The sequence below is a fragment of the Myiozetetes cayanensis genome, unplaced genomic scaffold (assembly GCF_022539395.1).
Source record: "Myiozetetes cayanensis isolate MyiCay16 unplaced genomic scaffold, myiCay2020 scf3, whole genome shotgun sequence".
Classification (NCBI taxonomy): Eukaryota; Metazoa; Chordata; class Aves; order Passeriformes; family Tyrannidae; genus Myiozetetes; species Myiozetetes cayanensis.
Window position 1 is genome coordinate 66,805,736 of NW_026087521.1, and position 14,250 is coordinate 66,819,985.

The window sequence follows — 14,250 nt, forward strand, 5'->3', positions numbered from 1 at the left end:
GGTGCGGTACCGCCGAACGCTCTGAATTACAGGGCTGCGTCCGCTCCCCGAAGCAGCGCGCCGAATCCCGCTGTCGCTGAAGGGAGAGGCCGGAGCGGCCCCGCCCGGCCCGGGTCCCGCCCGCGCTCGGCAGCGGGCGCTGCCCCCGGCGGCCCGCAGGGGGCGCGGCGGCCCCGCACGGCGGCCCCGGGCGCTGCGGGAGCCCCGCCGGGCGGGCGGAGGGGCGGGCGGACCTTTCCCTTCTGCGGCCGCGCCGCTGCGCCGGGGGAACCCGGGACTGGGCCAGGCCGCGCCTCTCGCTGAGCGCCGCGCCTGGGGTCCGCCGAGCGCGGCCCCTCCGCGCTGCCGGCAGCGCGCAAAGAGGTGAGCGCCGGGCGGGCGGAGCTGTGCGCGTCTGCGGGGCGCGGTGCGGGGAGAAGGGAGGACCCGCGAGGGGGATGTGAGGAGGACCGTGAAGAGGGAAGATGCGGCGCGAGGGGCACGGTGCCCGCAGGGATCGGGGAGCTGGGTGTGCCGGGCAGCTCCGGTGGCCGCAGCCGCAGGAGCCGCCTTGCACCCGGCGGGGGCACCTGCCGGGACCAGCCGGGGAGCAGCGCCCACCCGGGGTTGCGGGGCAGGCAGTGATGAATCAATATCTGCACAGAAACGTGAAATAGACCTGCGGGCGCGCAGCGGTGGCGGCGCGGGGCAGCAGGTCGTGCCGCAGACGGCGGTGCGGGATTAGGGACCGGCGGGCGACCGGAGGAGGCAAACACCGATGTCCCTCTCTCCCCCTTTCGCCCATCCCGCTACATCCCGAAACAGTTTGTGCTTCTAACTGCCCATGCAGAGTGAGAGTGGTTTGATACTTAGGCAAAAGAAATCAGGAGCGCTAAGACGTCAGACATGAATCGGGACCCTTGTCGATGTGAGGTGTCTTTACTTTTTCTTTTTACAAGCTTTTTTTTTTTTTGAATAGGAAAAAGCCTCAGACTTTTATTTCAAGAAATACGTTTGAAATGTATTTTGCTGTAGAGCAGGTAATGCTGACATAGTGAGGTTCCTATATCACTGTTAGAATTTATGGCTGAAGTGGGTACTTCAACACAACAACAAACCTTGATAACACATTCACAGGTAAAGTTCTACCCTGTTTTAAAAGTAGAGTGAATTTTTGATGTTTAAGTCAGGGCTGAGGATCATCATCATCCTCTTAGTTGCCATTTTTTCCCTCAAGATCTTAAAACGTTCTGCAGTGACAGGTAGGGTTATATATTTTACTGTCTAGATTGGAGAAATCAAATCAAAAAGATGAGGTGTCAGCTGACTAGCTCAAGGTAATGTAGCAAAACTGTGAACAAAGATAATTCCCATACAGCCTGTTAAAAGTACATTACCAACACTTCTGGCATTCTTTTGCTAACCCCATGCTTTGCTCAATGTTTATGTATGAGCTGAGGCAGCTGAAAAAGGAGCACTAGTGAACTTTCTGGGTACAGATTTGCTTAGTACAGTGGGCAAGGTACAAGTGCTTAGAGGTTTTTAAGCAACTACAGCTGAGTAATTGAAACCTTTTCAGAACTGGAGAGCTCGAGGAAAGATTAGCTATCTGCAGGCACTACTAGTGAATGCTCACAGCTATTAAATAATATTCTACAAAAAGTAATTCATTGCAGTTGAGTCATATACAGTAAATATATGCAATTGCAACTGCAAGAGAAAGAAAGAATAAGGAGCCTTGTAAGGCAGGCACTTTACCTTGATCCGTACCTTTTGCAATATTAGACTAGCAGCATGAAGTAAACAGCAGTAGCCAGAAAGCTGAAGGTAGGTTTTGCATGAACAGTGCCAAATATGTCAGTGGTGTTACTGCAATGTTTAAAGCAGGAACAGAGCATCAATTATCATGACTATTTAAAAAAGGGAGGGGGACGGGGGAAAGTGAGAGCCTTGCTCCTTGCAGTTCCATCCTTGTGGTATTCTTCCCCAGGCTCTGCTCATTGACGTCACAATGACACACTGAAGCCAAACACAGGAGCTGGGAACAGTTCTTCTGCTTCACTTTTGATAATTGAGTGAGTTTGCCACCACTCTATTCCTTCCAGCATGGCTAAGAGTGCAGAAGTGAAATTGGCGATCTTTGGTCGGGCTGGTGTGGGCAAGTCAGGTATGTTTGTCTTCTGCTTTTTGCTTCTGCTTCTCAACAGGCAACTTTTTCCTCCCTCTGTGCAGACAAACTCTTTGTACAAAAGCATATCTGTGACCTTATTCTAGTTAGAGAAGTCAAGATGAGGCCAGGAATTCTCTCTTCCTTGGCTGTTTATGCTGTTTTCTCTAGGTTCTCCAGAATAAAAATATTTTTATGACTTTTTAAGAGAAAACCCAACAACAAACAAACTTCCCAACCCAAATCAAACCAGCTTCTCGCGAACTAAGTGACAATATTCCTCTTTTCCAGTGGAACAGAATTAGTATACTCAGTTTGTCTCTTCATAGCTTGTGCTGGATGAAGGCATTTATATTATGCTCCCTCTCCCCTAATATCCCTATTTTTAAAAAAAATATTACATTACTTCTGTAATAGTTGTAATTCTGGTTGATTTCCACAGGAATTTTAGACTCAACAACTCAAAGAATTTTTGTTCTCAGTGCTCTCCTGGTTTTACATATTTATGGGGAAGCCAAGAAAATACAATGTGTAAAGTTTACATTTGTAGAGATCTTTTGAGAAATAAACATAGTCTGGTGAGTTCATATGGTAGAAACACAAGAGGGAGGCATAAATGTTAAAAATCCATTTCTACAGACAGCCTTTCCTTCGATGAGATAAGGAGTGTAACATGAGAGTTGCAAGCTCCCTCAGGTATTTTGGTGGTGTTGCATTAACTTGACAGCTCCGTGACCACTCTAACATGTCCTTGCCCCACAGGGATGAAGAAATAAGGAGACTTAGTCTAATAATGCTCCTGTGCCAGTTTGGGAACTGTAAGTTACTGTTTATTCTAGAAAAAATCTGCACAAGAGAAGCCAGGAGATAGGATATACTGGGAAGAGCATTAGGCTAGACTCAGCTGCTGTCAACCAGCTCCAGTTTCCCAAAGTGACTTTATGTTAGACATGCCAAGGTTCTGTCCCATAAATGTATTATTGTTTCACTAACTTCAGAATGGGTTGTTTATAAAAGCACATTTACCCAGGAGGTATTTTACCAGAACACTATCAGTGAAGTAGCTCTGTCAGCTTTCACAAAAAAAGGCGTATGTGAGGCAGAAGTTCTTGGAGACTAAATTGCTTATTCAAAGACAATGCAGGTTAAATTCTGTCTTTTTGAATAGAATACCTGAGGGAATTCTGATAATATACTGTGATAAATTTAAACTGTTCCTTCTTCCCTGCTACGCTCACCCCACCCCTCTTTTGTATTTGCATTTCATTGTCACATGTAGGTTTCGTAAATAACTTCAGTGGTTCTTCTTTTGGTTGCTCTTACATTTAGTTGATGGTTTCTGTGGTCGTCCAGTCTTTGGACTGAATTGAAAATAATGCAAAGAAAGGTTGAAGTATTTGCAGGAAACTTGAAACACTAAAAAAGGGTCCTCTCACCCCCCTGGTATTCGCAACAGTTTGAGAACTTGTCTTTAAAAAATACAAAACTACCTGTTAAGTGCTCAGTTAAAGTGCTACACCAGCATAGGATCAACCAGAGTCTTTTTTTACCTGTTGTATCCTTTTTGTAGATTTCAATATACTAGGATTTTGTGGTAAAAATGTTTTCCTGTAGTCCTGGAACTGGGTGGGAGATAAAAGAAATTAAAAGCCAATAAAAACATCCTAGTCCTTCAGAATCCTCCTCCTCTTTCCTTTTTTTCCACTTGACATGCAAGGAAATATTACATAAAATATGACTAAGGTCCCCTCTTTTGACTGTGACCACATACATGAATCTGTGTGGAAATGAAGGCGCCAATAAGTGGGCAGAACAAGGTGAATTTAAGGGGGTGGAGCGCTCTCAGCTACTCCGACAGAGAGCCAACTGTGCCTCCCAGATTCTCCAGCTTGCTTATGAAAACCCCTCTTGTACATTCCCATAAAAGGATCCAGTTTCAACAGCTCAGCCAATTCCAGAGAAATAAGTGTGTGTGTCTGTGTCTGTGTTTCTGCGTGTGTGTGAGGGGGCTGGTGTCTGAAAATACCTGTTTGCCTGTAGCCAACAGTAACAATAGTGGGAGCTATGAAAGTGCCATTAAACCTTTACTAAAAACACAAAGTAATCTCCAGATAGCTGGGTCTAATTGATAATACCCTGCTAGATTAGTAGTGATTTTTTTTTTTTTTTTTTAGTGTAACTGTGTAGTTCGCTATCCCTGTGACCAGTTCATAATGCATTGTTGAGACAGGATCCTGTGACCATAGCTTACTGGAATAGACTTGGCCAGACAGCTGAAAGATAAGCCAGACTCTAGAAGCAAGAACGTGAGGCAGAATACTGGAGCACACTAGATATGTGCAATGAAAAGGAGATGTTGGGTGATAAATAAGGCCACTATAATTGCCAGAAAATCATGCCAAAATATGGTCACTGGCTTGCTTTCTTGGCTTATCTTCATTTGCTGAGGAAAAGCCAGGCATTAGGTTCTTAATCTGTAAGTGGCTTTACCACCTGACAGCATCTGTGGAGTTACAGACACAGTTTTTTTTCCGCTTACCTACTGAGACTTTGGATGAGTGAGTCAAAGCATCTGTGAAGAAAGGAATGTTGTGCTTCAGGACATGTGGAGAATTAGAGCTGTACCTCATACACTATGAAAGTCATTGGACCTGTTACCATTACTGAGAGCTGAGGAACATCCTAATCTCATTAATGATAGACATCTATTTAAAGGGGTTCGAGATTCCTTGTTTTACAAAGTAGTCCTTTTCAAGACTCTTTCAAACATGGGGTGAGAAACCAGAACACTCTTCACAAATCTGAATAGTAATAGGATCTCAAAAGAGTTAAAGCCAGGGAAGATAAAACTTTTCTCCACTTTCTTGCTGCTTATAAGTTTCCACAGTTCAAAGGTTTAAAGAACAAACAGGAAGCAATGGCGAGTGTGTCAGCTTTTCACAGTTCTACCTCCTTGCCTTCTCTCCTTCTGCCTGCTGGGGAAGGCCAGCAGAATGGCTAATCAACCACCTGTCCAGTTTTGGTTTTTTACCTAATGTAGACCTAAACCTTTCAAATAGAAAAAAAGGAGCAAACCAGCTCAGAAAGGGGCACACAAAAGTGCCCCTGTCTAGTTATACTGAGTAATGGGCAAACTCATCAGGTACAAGCATCCCAACTTGTGGACTAGATGCTCCTCCATTCACCCAGTTCTTAGTGTATAAAAGTTGCATAAATGTTGTTTTAAACTAGCTGAAAAAAAGCAGATGAGGAGCTTTGCCTGAGCCAAGGCAGATTTTGCAGCTGCTTCGCTTGGGAAGAGGAGGAAATGCTCTGTGGGTGGGAAGGTACATTGCTAAGCCCTGCTATGGATAACAGGGCTGTACCTCCTAATTTGGGCTAGAGTCAAGCGGCACTGAGGAGGAGAAAGCTTTTAAAGTATTTTTCTTTATGCCCAAGAGGAGCTTGGATGGAGCGGAGAATTAAAGTTGAAGTTAATTACTTAAACATTGCTGTTTAAATTGTTCTTCTGCTGGATCCTACAGCTTCATTCCTATGGTAACAAAAATTATAATTTCCTAAATAACTCCTTTTAAAATTACAGTAGTAGCTATTAATAAAGACTAGGAGCCCTTGTTCTTCCATGTTATCACAAGGTACAGTACATGCCCAGAAAGCTAAAGAGGAGTGAAAATGTATGAACCAGGAGGAGAAAAATAGGGCACGCACTGGATAACACTGCATGGCTGATGCTTTTCCACCTCATAACTCAGTTGACTATGAATGCTCAAAATACATCTATTTAAGAGCCTTTATATTTGGCCAAAAAAGAGACAATGTCCAGCTGCAGCATGCGCTAACCAACTTGCCTTTTTGCTGCGTGTGTGCCAGGTTGACTACTCCAGGTTTCTGCATTAGCATGTATGGTTTGCCCAGCCATAGGCAAATGCAGTTCTCATGTGGCTGGATGGGCCATGCATCTACAGATGTGATATGGGACATGGAAGTTTGTGTGGGTTCTACTGGTGTTTAAGCAACAGGGAAGATAATAAAGATCCTACAGGCTTCCCCCAGTAAGTGTTCTAGGCAACTACGCAAATCATTTGCTTGTGCAATCAGATACATGAGACACAGGGCTGTTGTCACCTTTCTATCCTGCAGTAGCTCAGATGCTTGCATTTGGGCAATAGGGTGACCAGTAAAGGGGCTTTTGTAAGTATCATAGGGCAAAGAGCCTGTCCCATCACAGAAATTAAGATCTAACCAATTCCAGTAATTTTAGTGTTGCAGTTGGGAAAGTTGTGAGCAAACATATATTTGTATCTGCTGGCTTATGCTGTTTTCCCTGTCTAACCCAGGATGAAAGTTTTGAAAGTTCCTACTGAACAAATTCAAGCAGGAGCCAAGCCAGAGAGGCCTTCAACAAATCTGTGTTTTGTTTTTGTTATTTGATGATATGTCTGAGACATACTACCAGGGATCACTTCCCAGTTGAAAGGTCTGGGCATGTGGGGAATAGAACCGAATTCAGCATCCCCCCACCCCCATTCAAAAAATCGTGTGGATTACTGGGAAAGAAGCCCAAAGCAATTTTACTACTTCACAAATCCCTGCTCATATATTTTCCCCAACTAATTTCATGTCAGGGAATTTTGGGGAGGAAACATGAGTTATTAAGGAGTGATCAGTTATCAAACACACAACTCTGCTAGTAAGGCAAGGAAAGTTACCACATGAGCTTCAAAGTCTGTGCTATACAAGTTGATATATCGAGGGAGGATTGCTGTAATAAGGTGCCTCAGAAATCCAGAAAAGTGGTTAGAAAGAGAGTCTGGATTTTCTTTTGTGGGTTTTGGTTTTTTTCCTTACACTAATGGAATAGATCAGTAGCCTTTTTTTCCTTTGTTCTTAAGAATGGGAGTGACAAACAGATGCTTAAGTGATTATTCAGTGATCAGGTTTAACACCCACTATATTAATTGTCCTGTATTATTTTGCTAGTAAAGTACACATTAAACACTCCCACTTTTTGCATCCTCTGGTTTGACACTCTTCAACCAGCTATAGGTCTTTGAAGGTGCTGTGCATGTGTGTATATGTACATGTATTAGTAGGAATGTAACAGTAATTAGTTCACTAATTTTGAGACTAATTTGAGACTTCTTTGTCAGCAAGAATGCAAATATGTCCCACTGGAGCAGTTAATATTCCAAACAACCAGTTGCATTAACATGACCTTTCCATGTTCCTGTCCAGTGGATGATGCTGATTCCTATATAGAGATTGACCCTTGGGTTTATGGATCAATGAAATAAATTACTGTCACCCATGAATGTCTCCATGCTGGCAAGGAGAGGGGCTACTGATGTAGTGGCCCCAAGACGTGCAGTTTTGGGGCCAAGCAGGGTGTACATAACCAAGTGCAGGGCCCTACTGTGATCAGCAGTAGATGTTGGCCTCCCTCACGTGCTGCTTGAAAAAGCCCCACTGTCCTTACCACACAGACACAAGGTTTTTAGTCAACAGTCTTTCCTGGACTTTCTCAAACTGCATTTTTTGATTCTTGTCAGGCTAGAACTAAAGAGAAGGAATACCAGGAACTTGGGCTAAACATACAACCGTTTGCTCTGAGTGGCAAGACCATCTGCTTGTATCTGTTACCTTCTCCCTTTCCTCTGCTTGTTTGCCTGTCCATGGTTCACTATAGCCTTGTCTTTGGTGTAGAAAGCATTCATGCTCTGCTCAATGTTAGATCTTCCTTCTGTCTAACCATGAAATAATAAAATCCAGAATTTCTCTAACCAAATGTCAACATTGTTCATTCAAGCATAGCTGCCTCCCCTGTTCCATCTCATTTAACTACATGAGACATCAGCTCTACTATGTCCCCTCTGAGCAGCTGGTGGCAGCTGTTAGAGCTAAGACTACTCCTGCTATTCTTTGTTTCTGTTTAGGTTGGGCTAAATATAGCCTGCTGTTTGATTACCGGGAAAGGAATACCAGGATTCAAGATTTATGTCTGCAGCACAAATTTTTCTCTACGCCTGTGCCTAGCCACCCCATGCAGCTCTTGCCTTGATAAGACAGCCATCCTGCTCACTTCTGTCTCCTGTAATTTTGCAAAAGACAACTGTAAAGCTTCCTGGTGGAGTCCCAGGAATCCTTGCAGTGTTTTGGTCAGTCTGCTGTTCCCCAGGCTGCTGACCTTAACAGGTCCTTTTAAAAACACCAAGATTTTTATTATTCCGCAAACTTTTTGTTTATCTGGAGTCCCTGCCTACCCCTTGCCTTGCATATACTTGTTTTGCCTTCTTTATGCTCAACTGTCACCCTTACCTTTCCCCCTGACTGTTTAGTAAATGTTGCCTAAAGCCTGCATATGGTGAAATGGCTTTGTAATTTACATTGGAACTTTGTATTTACGGTTGCCTTCCCAGCCTCCTCACTTTGTGCTTCCTCCTGTCTCTGTTTCTCATCTCCAGCTCCTTCGTTACTCTTTGTCCACATTGTGAATGCATTGTGCATCATTAAAGGCTCAGTGCCCAAGATCCAGATGAGCTAATCCTGGCAGCAGTGATGTGATGCAGCAAAGAACAGTCACTCTGAAGTGGTTCCTACTGTCCTGGAATCCACTCCTGGGCTTGGACTTTGAGGATTTTCCAAGCTTTTACTACTCCAGGCACTCATTGTGTGAAGCCAGCTTCACACAGGTTAAAAATGGGAAGCAGCGTCTATCTTTACATAGCTAGCCTTGATCATTACCTTTTTTGACTTTGTGGCAGAGCAGGAGAAAAAAGTTATGACTGTATTTCTCAAGCAAACTTTCTTTTTCTGTATTTGTCGTTGTGCCTTTTACATTTACAGCACCCAAAAATTCTTAGGTATATGAAAAACTAACGCCATCTTAAAGTAGGAAGATCAGTGAAATGCTTTAAGTTCAGCTGAGCCCTGGTTACAGGGCTGTGAATAGCTGCTGTTGACTGAAGGTGTTTGTACCCTCTCACCACATGCCTGGCAATAATTCCCAACACTGTGGTGAGCAGGAGAGCAGAGGAATTGCTATAAGATAGCAGTGAGCAAGGAAATTGTGACATCCTCATCCATTTGCTGCTTTTATTCCAAGCCTATTCTTGTTCAGCATTACTGACAGTCTTTTATATACCCTGTGCTGCAGAGGCAGTTACAGCCTTGGTTGAAGGCACCCCTCAGCTTTCCTCACCTCTCCATTCACAATTTATGGGGCACTGCCAGAGCACTCCCCATTGCCATTCCAGTAGTTACAGGACTCCCACCTCAGCAGCTCTCAACCTGGCCTGCTGTTTGAACCCACATTTCTTTCCATTCACAGCCCCTTCTGTTTTCATTGACTTGTACCTCTTCCTGGAGACAGAAAAATAACTGAGAAGGAAGGTGAATCTTTTTCTATTGCCTTTTCATAATTCTGAATGGGAAAAGCCCTTTTTGTGAATGTTTCCCACCAGGTAGAGCGTTTATGCTGCTGGAGTCAGTCTGCAGCTGTTAACAGTTTCTAATGGATTTGCCATGTAGGTGTTGGGAAATGCCATAAATTATGGTAGTGACACTGTAGATAACTCATACTCTATGCATACAGGATGAAAAGATAAATGGCAAGACAAGCGTGAAACTCTGGAGAAGGAAGTAGTAGATATACTAAACATATGTGCAGCTTTAAAGTGTCATAGAAATTGGCTGGAGTTTCCAGCTGCTTTTCCAGAAATGTTAGACAGTAGTCTGCACACAGGAAAATGAGAGACTATGTTGAAAACATCAAACCTGGTTTTGAAAGCACACAAAGCTGCCGACATTCACAGGTTTTTTTGCTGCTGCTGCTCTGGGGTCAGTAGAAAAGCTGTAGAGGATCAAGAGCAGAGGTCTGAAGCATTAATACATTACCACGTGGGAGCTGTTTAGGTATGTAGCTTGAAAAGTTTTCAAGCTGGAAAGATGCAACTGGACAATGCATAGGATATACTCTCCCAGGGAGGGAATTTCTTTAGTGCTTGAACAGCACTGTAGCTTTCCAAAAGGCTGAGGGGACAATGGCTACCACCATAACCCTGCTACAAGGTGTGCCACTGTGACTGTCCTCAAGTAGCCAGTCTGGAAACTGAGGTGAAGGAAGGAAGAGCCTAATAGGCTCAAGTCACCAAGGGAATTGTGTCTCAGGCACAAAAACTCCTTTCCATGATTTCCCTTCAGGGCTGCTGAGATCCTGATGGAAAGCTCCCAGGCTGGCAGCAGTTACCTGGCATCTGAGACCCAACCCCTGCTGGCCCTGCAGGATCCTTAGGACCCTTTAGGGCTTATGCACTGACATTAATTATTGACAGCAAAATAAAACACAGAAGTAACATTTATTTTCATTAAAATATATTTGCCAATCACTGCTTCCTGAGAAGGGCTTAATTTCATTTTGACCTACAGGACCACAAGCACAAAAGCAGCTTGTCTTTACTTCCTTTCTCCCCTTCATGTGACTATATTTGCCATCCAACTCTCAGTCTAAGTGTAATATAACCTATCACAGATTTGCACAACCCTACTCTAGAGAGGTGCTTTTGTCAGTGGTTTATCTCTGCACTTACCCTGGGAAACAAAAATCCCACTCCCTACAATGGCAGAAGCTGTCAACCATGATCTTTTCCTGACCTACCCAGCAGGACTTGTGCCCTTGAGGAGCTTTGCAAGCAAGGGAGAACTTCAAATCTGACTTTGAAAGCAAGAAAGTGCAAGAAAGAATTAGAAGACAGAAAATCAGAGTGGGTTATTTATTTCTTCACTGCAGAATATATTGAAACATGTTGAAGAGTCACCACAGAAGAATGCAGTATTAGACCCATGGGTAGCAGAAAAAAACCCCTCAAAATAAAAATCCCCATCAAACCCCATGCTCATGCAAAATGTGGGGCATGGGAGTATGAGTGCCAAAACAAACACCTTGTGTTAACCAACCTCAGTGGCAGCATCTGTGAAGCCAAGCACTGCTGCTTAACCCAACTGGATTTTTGTGGTTACATGTGCTGGAGCTGGTTCTGCTCCAGGCTGAATTCCAACATGAAATAATTTAATAGTAATCCACAACATGAGTTTGTCTGTTAGATCTATTTCCAGGCAAAGTTTCAAAAAAAATTATCTCCAGTTAAGAAAATTTGACCTTCATCTATAGTGAGCATGGTAGGTCTTGAGATTATCAAGGAGGAGGAGAGAAGTATATCAGTGTCCTTTTTCACATAATTATTTAGAAAAGCATCCTTCAGGGACACGGGGTCTTGCACCTGTTATGGCAGTGGGTGCCTGTTTACTCCCACTGAGGATCTGGCCAAATAAACTTCTTTACAAAGCTTGGGAGTGGAAGTGGGCTGCCTGCCTCCAATTGCTGTGCAGTGCTTACACACTCACTTTTCCCCTTGCTGCAGGAGGGAGATGAGAAAATTGCCTTGTTTCCTGACCACAGTCAACAAATTTGCTAAAGCAAGAGGATCGAGAGCTCTTGTAATTCATATCTAGCAAGAGCAACTGCAGATGTGGCCCTTAAGTCCACTCCTTCTGTTTGTTTATGTTTACCTTGCTGATCAAATGACAAGAACAGGAAGCACAGCAGTTTCCCCATAAATATGCACAGGACTTACCTTGAAGGGTAAGCAGAAAGGTTGAAGACAACAAGAGACAGGCAACTTAATACAGTAAACTGTGTCCTGGATAATCAAACATTCATATACTTGTCCTATTGGCAACTTTGTCACTAAAGAAATAGTCTTGGGCATAGGACTGTGAATAATCCAGCTAGAGACTAGCAAACATAGGTTGGCCACAGACAGAAAACAATCCAAAATGAGCAGAAAGAAACATATGCTTTTGATAACTGAAGAGTGAAAAATGTAAATTCTCCCCTTTAAGTGTCAGTGGAAGAAGGATTTGTTTTAGAGCTGTGCTAGTAAGACATGAAAAGTAAATAACGCATAAGAAAATGACAAAAACCAATACAGGCTCATTTTTCGCCTGAAAGGAAGGGACTGTCCCCAAGTGGATTTTTCGAACTCATTTAGAGAGAGAGGCATACTGGTCCTGGAAGTACCAACTGACCACCCTTCTCCTTATAACTGATTCTGTCTCACTGAAATAAAAGCAAGCACAGGTTGAGGCAAGAAATCAAAATATTGCTTTTGATTAATCTTCAGTGTCACATGGTAATCTCAACTACATCTCATGCAAGAATACTCTTTTTTTAGTGTTTGGTGTCATTAATCCAGTCTATTTCTCACCAACCACCACCATGCATACTCAGTATTACTGTGGTAATTTCTTGGTGAATTTTGTTTGCAGTTTCTGACCTGGCGTCTGAAATAACCAAGCCTCTCTCATGAAAACAGACTACCTCTATTTTAAACATACTCAGTATGACTGTTTTCTTCATTAATTTCCTGTTTGGGATCTAGCATGAAAGAGGCCCCTGAGATTAAACTCAGCACCCACTATGGTGGAAATTCACATAGTGCTCAGTTTGTGTTTGGAGGAGTTTGGGAACCTGTAATATAAGAAATACTTGTACTTAGATCTTATGTATAGTCCTGCAGACTTCTAGAACTCCACGGAAACGATCATGCTCTATTTCCACTCTTTCCTTCTTGAAAAGGCAGACATATTGGATTCAGAACTAAGAAAGAAGCTTTGCCTGTTCTGTTTTCCTAGTCTCCCTCTGCAGAATAAACCACCAAAACATATTTTAATATTTCGTTTTTAATATATTTTAACGGAACAGTTTCTTTATTCTGTTTTGTTTTCATGAAGAAGACTCAGTAAAGTTGCCTGTTTCCTAAGTAGTTCTAGCATCTACAAAGTATCTGTAAAATCATGTGCAGTTACTGATGTGCACAGTACAATAAGCATCAGTTCTGGAGTTTGGCATCATTGTAAAGATGAGGCAAGAGATAGTCCATGGAAAATGCAGAAGAACCTTAGAGCATTTTCTTAAGTTACAGGTATGAAAAGTATCATGAGTTGCCTGCAGATCTCCAGATCCAGATGGACAAAGTTTCAGTATCATTAAGACTAATTTCATGTTCATTTGTATCATGTATATGTATCATACCTCCCATTAGATCTGTATCTGAAAGACTTTTTAATCACTTAAAATAATTTTGCATGGCTGATTTTATAGTATTTCTTCAATTGCTAAACATTTACTGAATGGTGCTTTCTAATAAACTGTGAAAATGTTAATACCATCAAGTTTGATGAACTTTTTTGCACACTAGAGTGCTACAAATATTACTTTCTGTTCCCAGTGCCACAGCACGGACAGGGACTGGCTGCAAATAGAAGCAGGGGACTCAAGAGAAGAGAATGACCTTCCCAGACAAGTTTAAACAGTACACTGCCACCCTAGATCCTACCTTTAGTTTCTACACAGGAGGTAGCTGACATGCATGTTATTCAGAGAGGCAGGGAAAATGTGATGACCAACATCAGGAGTTGAAACAGGGGTTACGGAAACATGCTCATGACAAAAACACCTTAAAGCTTGATTGTGCAGTCATTTTCATCCGTTCATTCCCATTAATGCTGTTGCTCTTGGCGAAGGTTAAAATGTTTTAATGTTTTATGGATAACAAGGCAGAGGATGGAGAAAAGTCTTTAGTTTCAAGTGTGGGCAATATGACTTCATGTGTCAAAAGTACTAAATCATTGTGCAATTCCAGGACTTCTCTGTCCACTTTAGCAGGTGACTCTTAAGAAGCAAGGACTCTACACTCCTGTGTCATTCTAAAAGCATATTTCATGTGACATTTCAGAAAACTCTGAACCTACTGATTGCAGAAATGTTCTCATCTCAAACTGCTCTTCTCAGAAAAAGGTTTACAGCCAATAATGAACAGGGGATGCTCAGTATGCCTCCCAGAGTACTAAACCAGTGAGAGTTTTGCACCTGGGTCACTTTGTAAGGCGTAGTTCAATTGCACCTCTGTGGTTTCAGTTTATCCCTCTACATCTCATATGAGGGATAGAATCATACTTTGCATTGGAAGGGATGTTCATAGGTCACCTAGTTCAACCACTGTGCAATTAGCAGGGACATCTTCAGCTCAATCGGGTTACTAAGAGAC

The 14,250-nt window shown here is 42.9% G+C and overlaps 1 protein-coding gene across 2 annotated transcripts in view; it reads left to right on the plus strand.

Moving 5' to 3' along the window:
* Positions 1–260: 260 nt before the first annotated feature.
* RERG (RAS like estrogen regulated growth inhibitor) overlaps positions 261–14,250 on the plus strand; it is a 160,825-nt gene continuing 146,835 nt past the window's right edge. For both annotated transcript variants that reach the window (XR_007629897.1, XM_050323392.1), the window contains exons 1-2: positions 261–363; positions 1,970–2,146. Coding sequence is in view for 1 of the 2 variants with exons in the window: in XM_050323392.1 (XP_050179349.1) it covers positions 2,086–2,146 (61 nt within the window). In the remaining variant the exon portion in view is untranslated. The remainder of the gene's footprint in view (positions 364–1,969; positions 2,147–14,250) is intronic.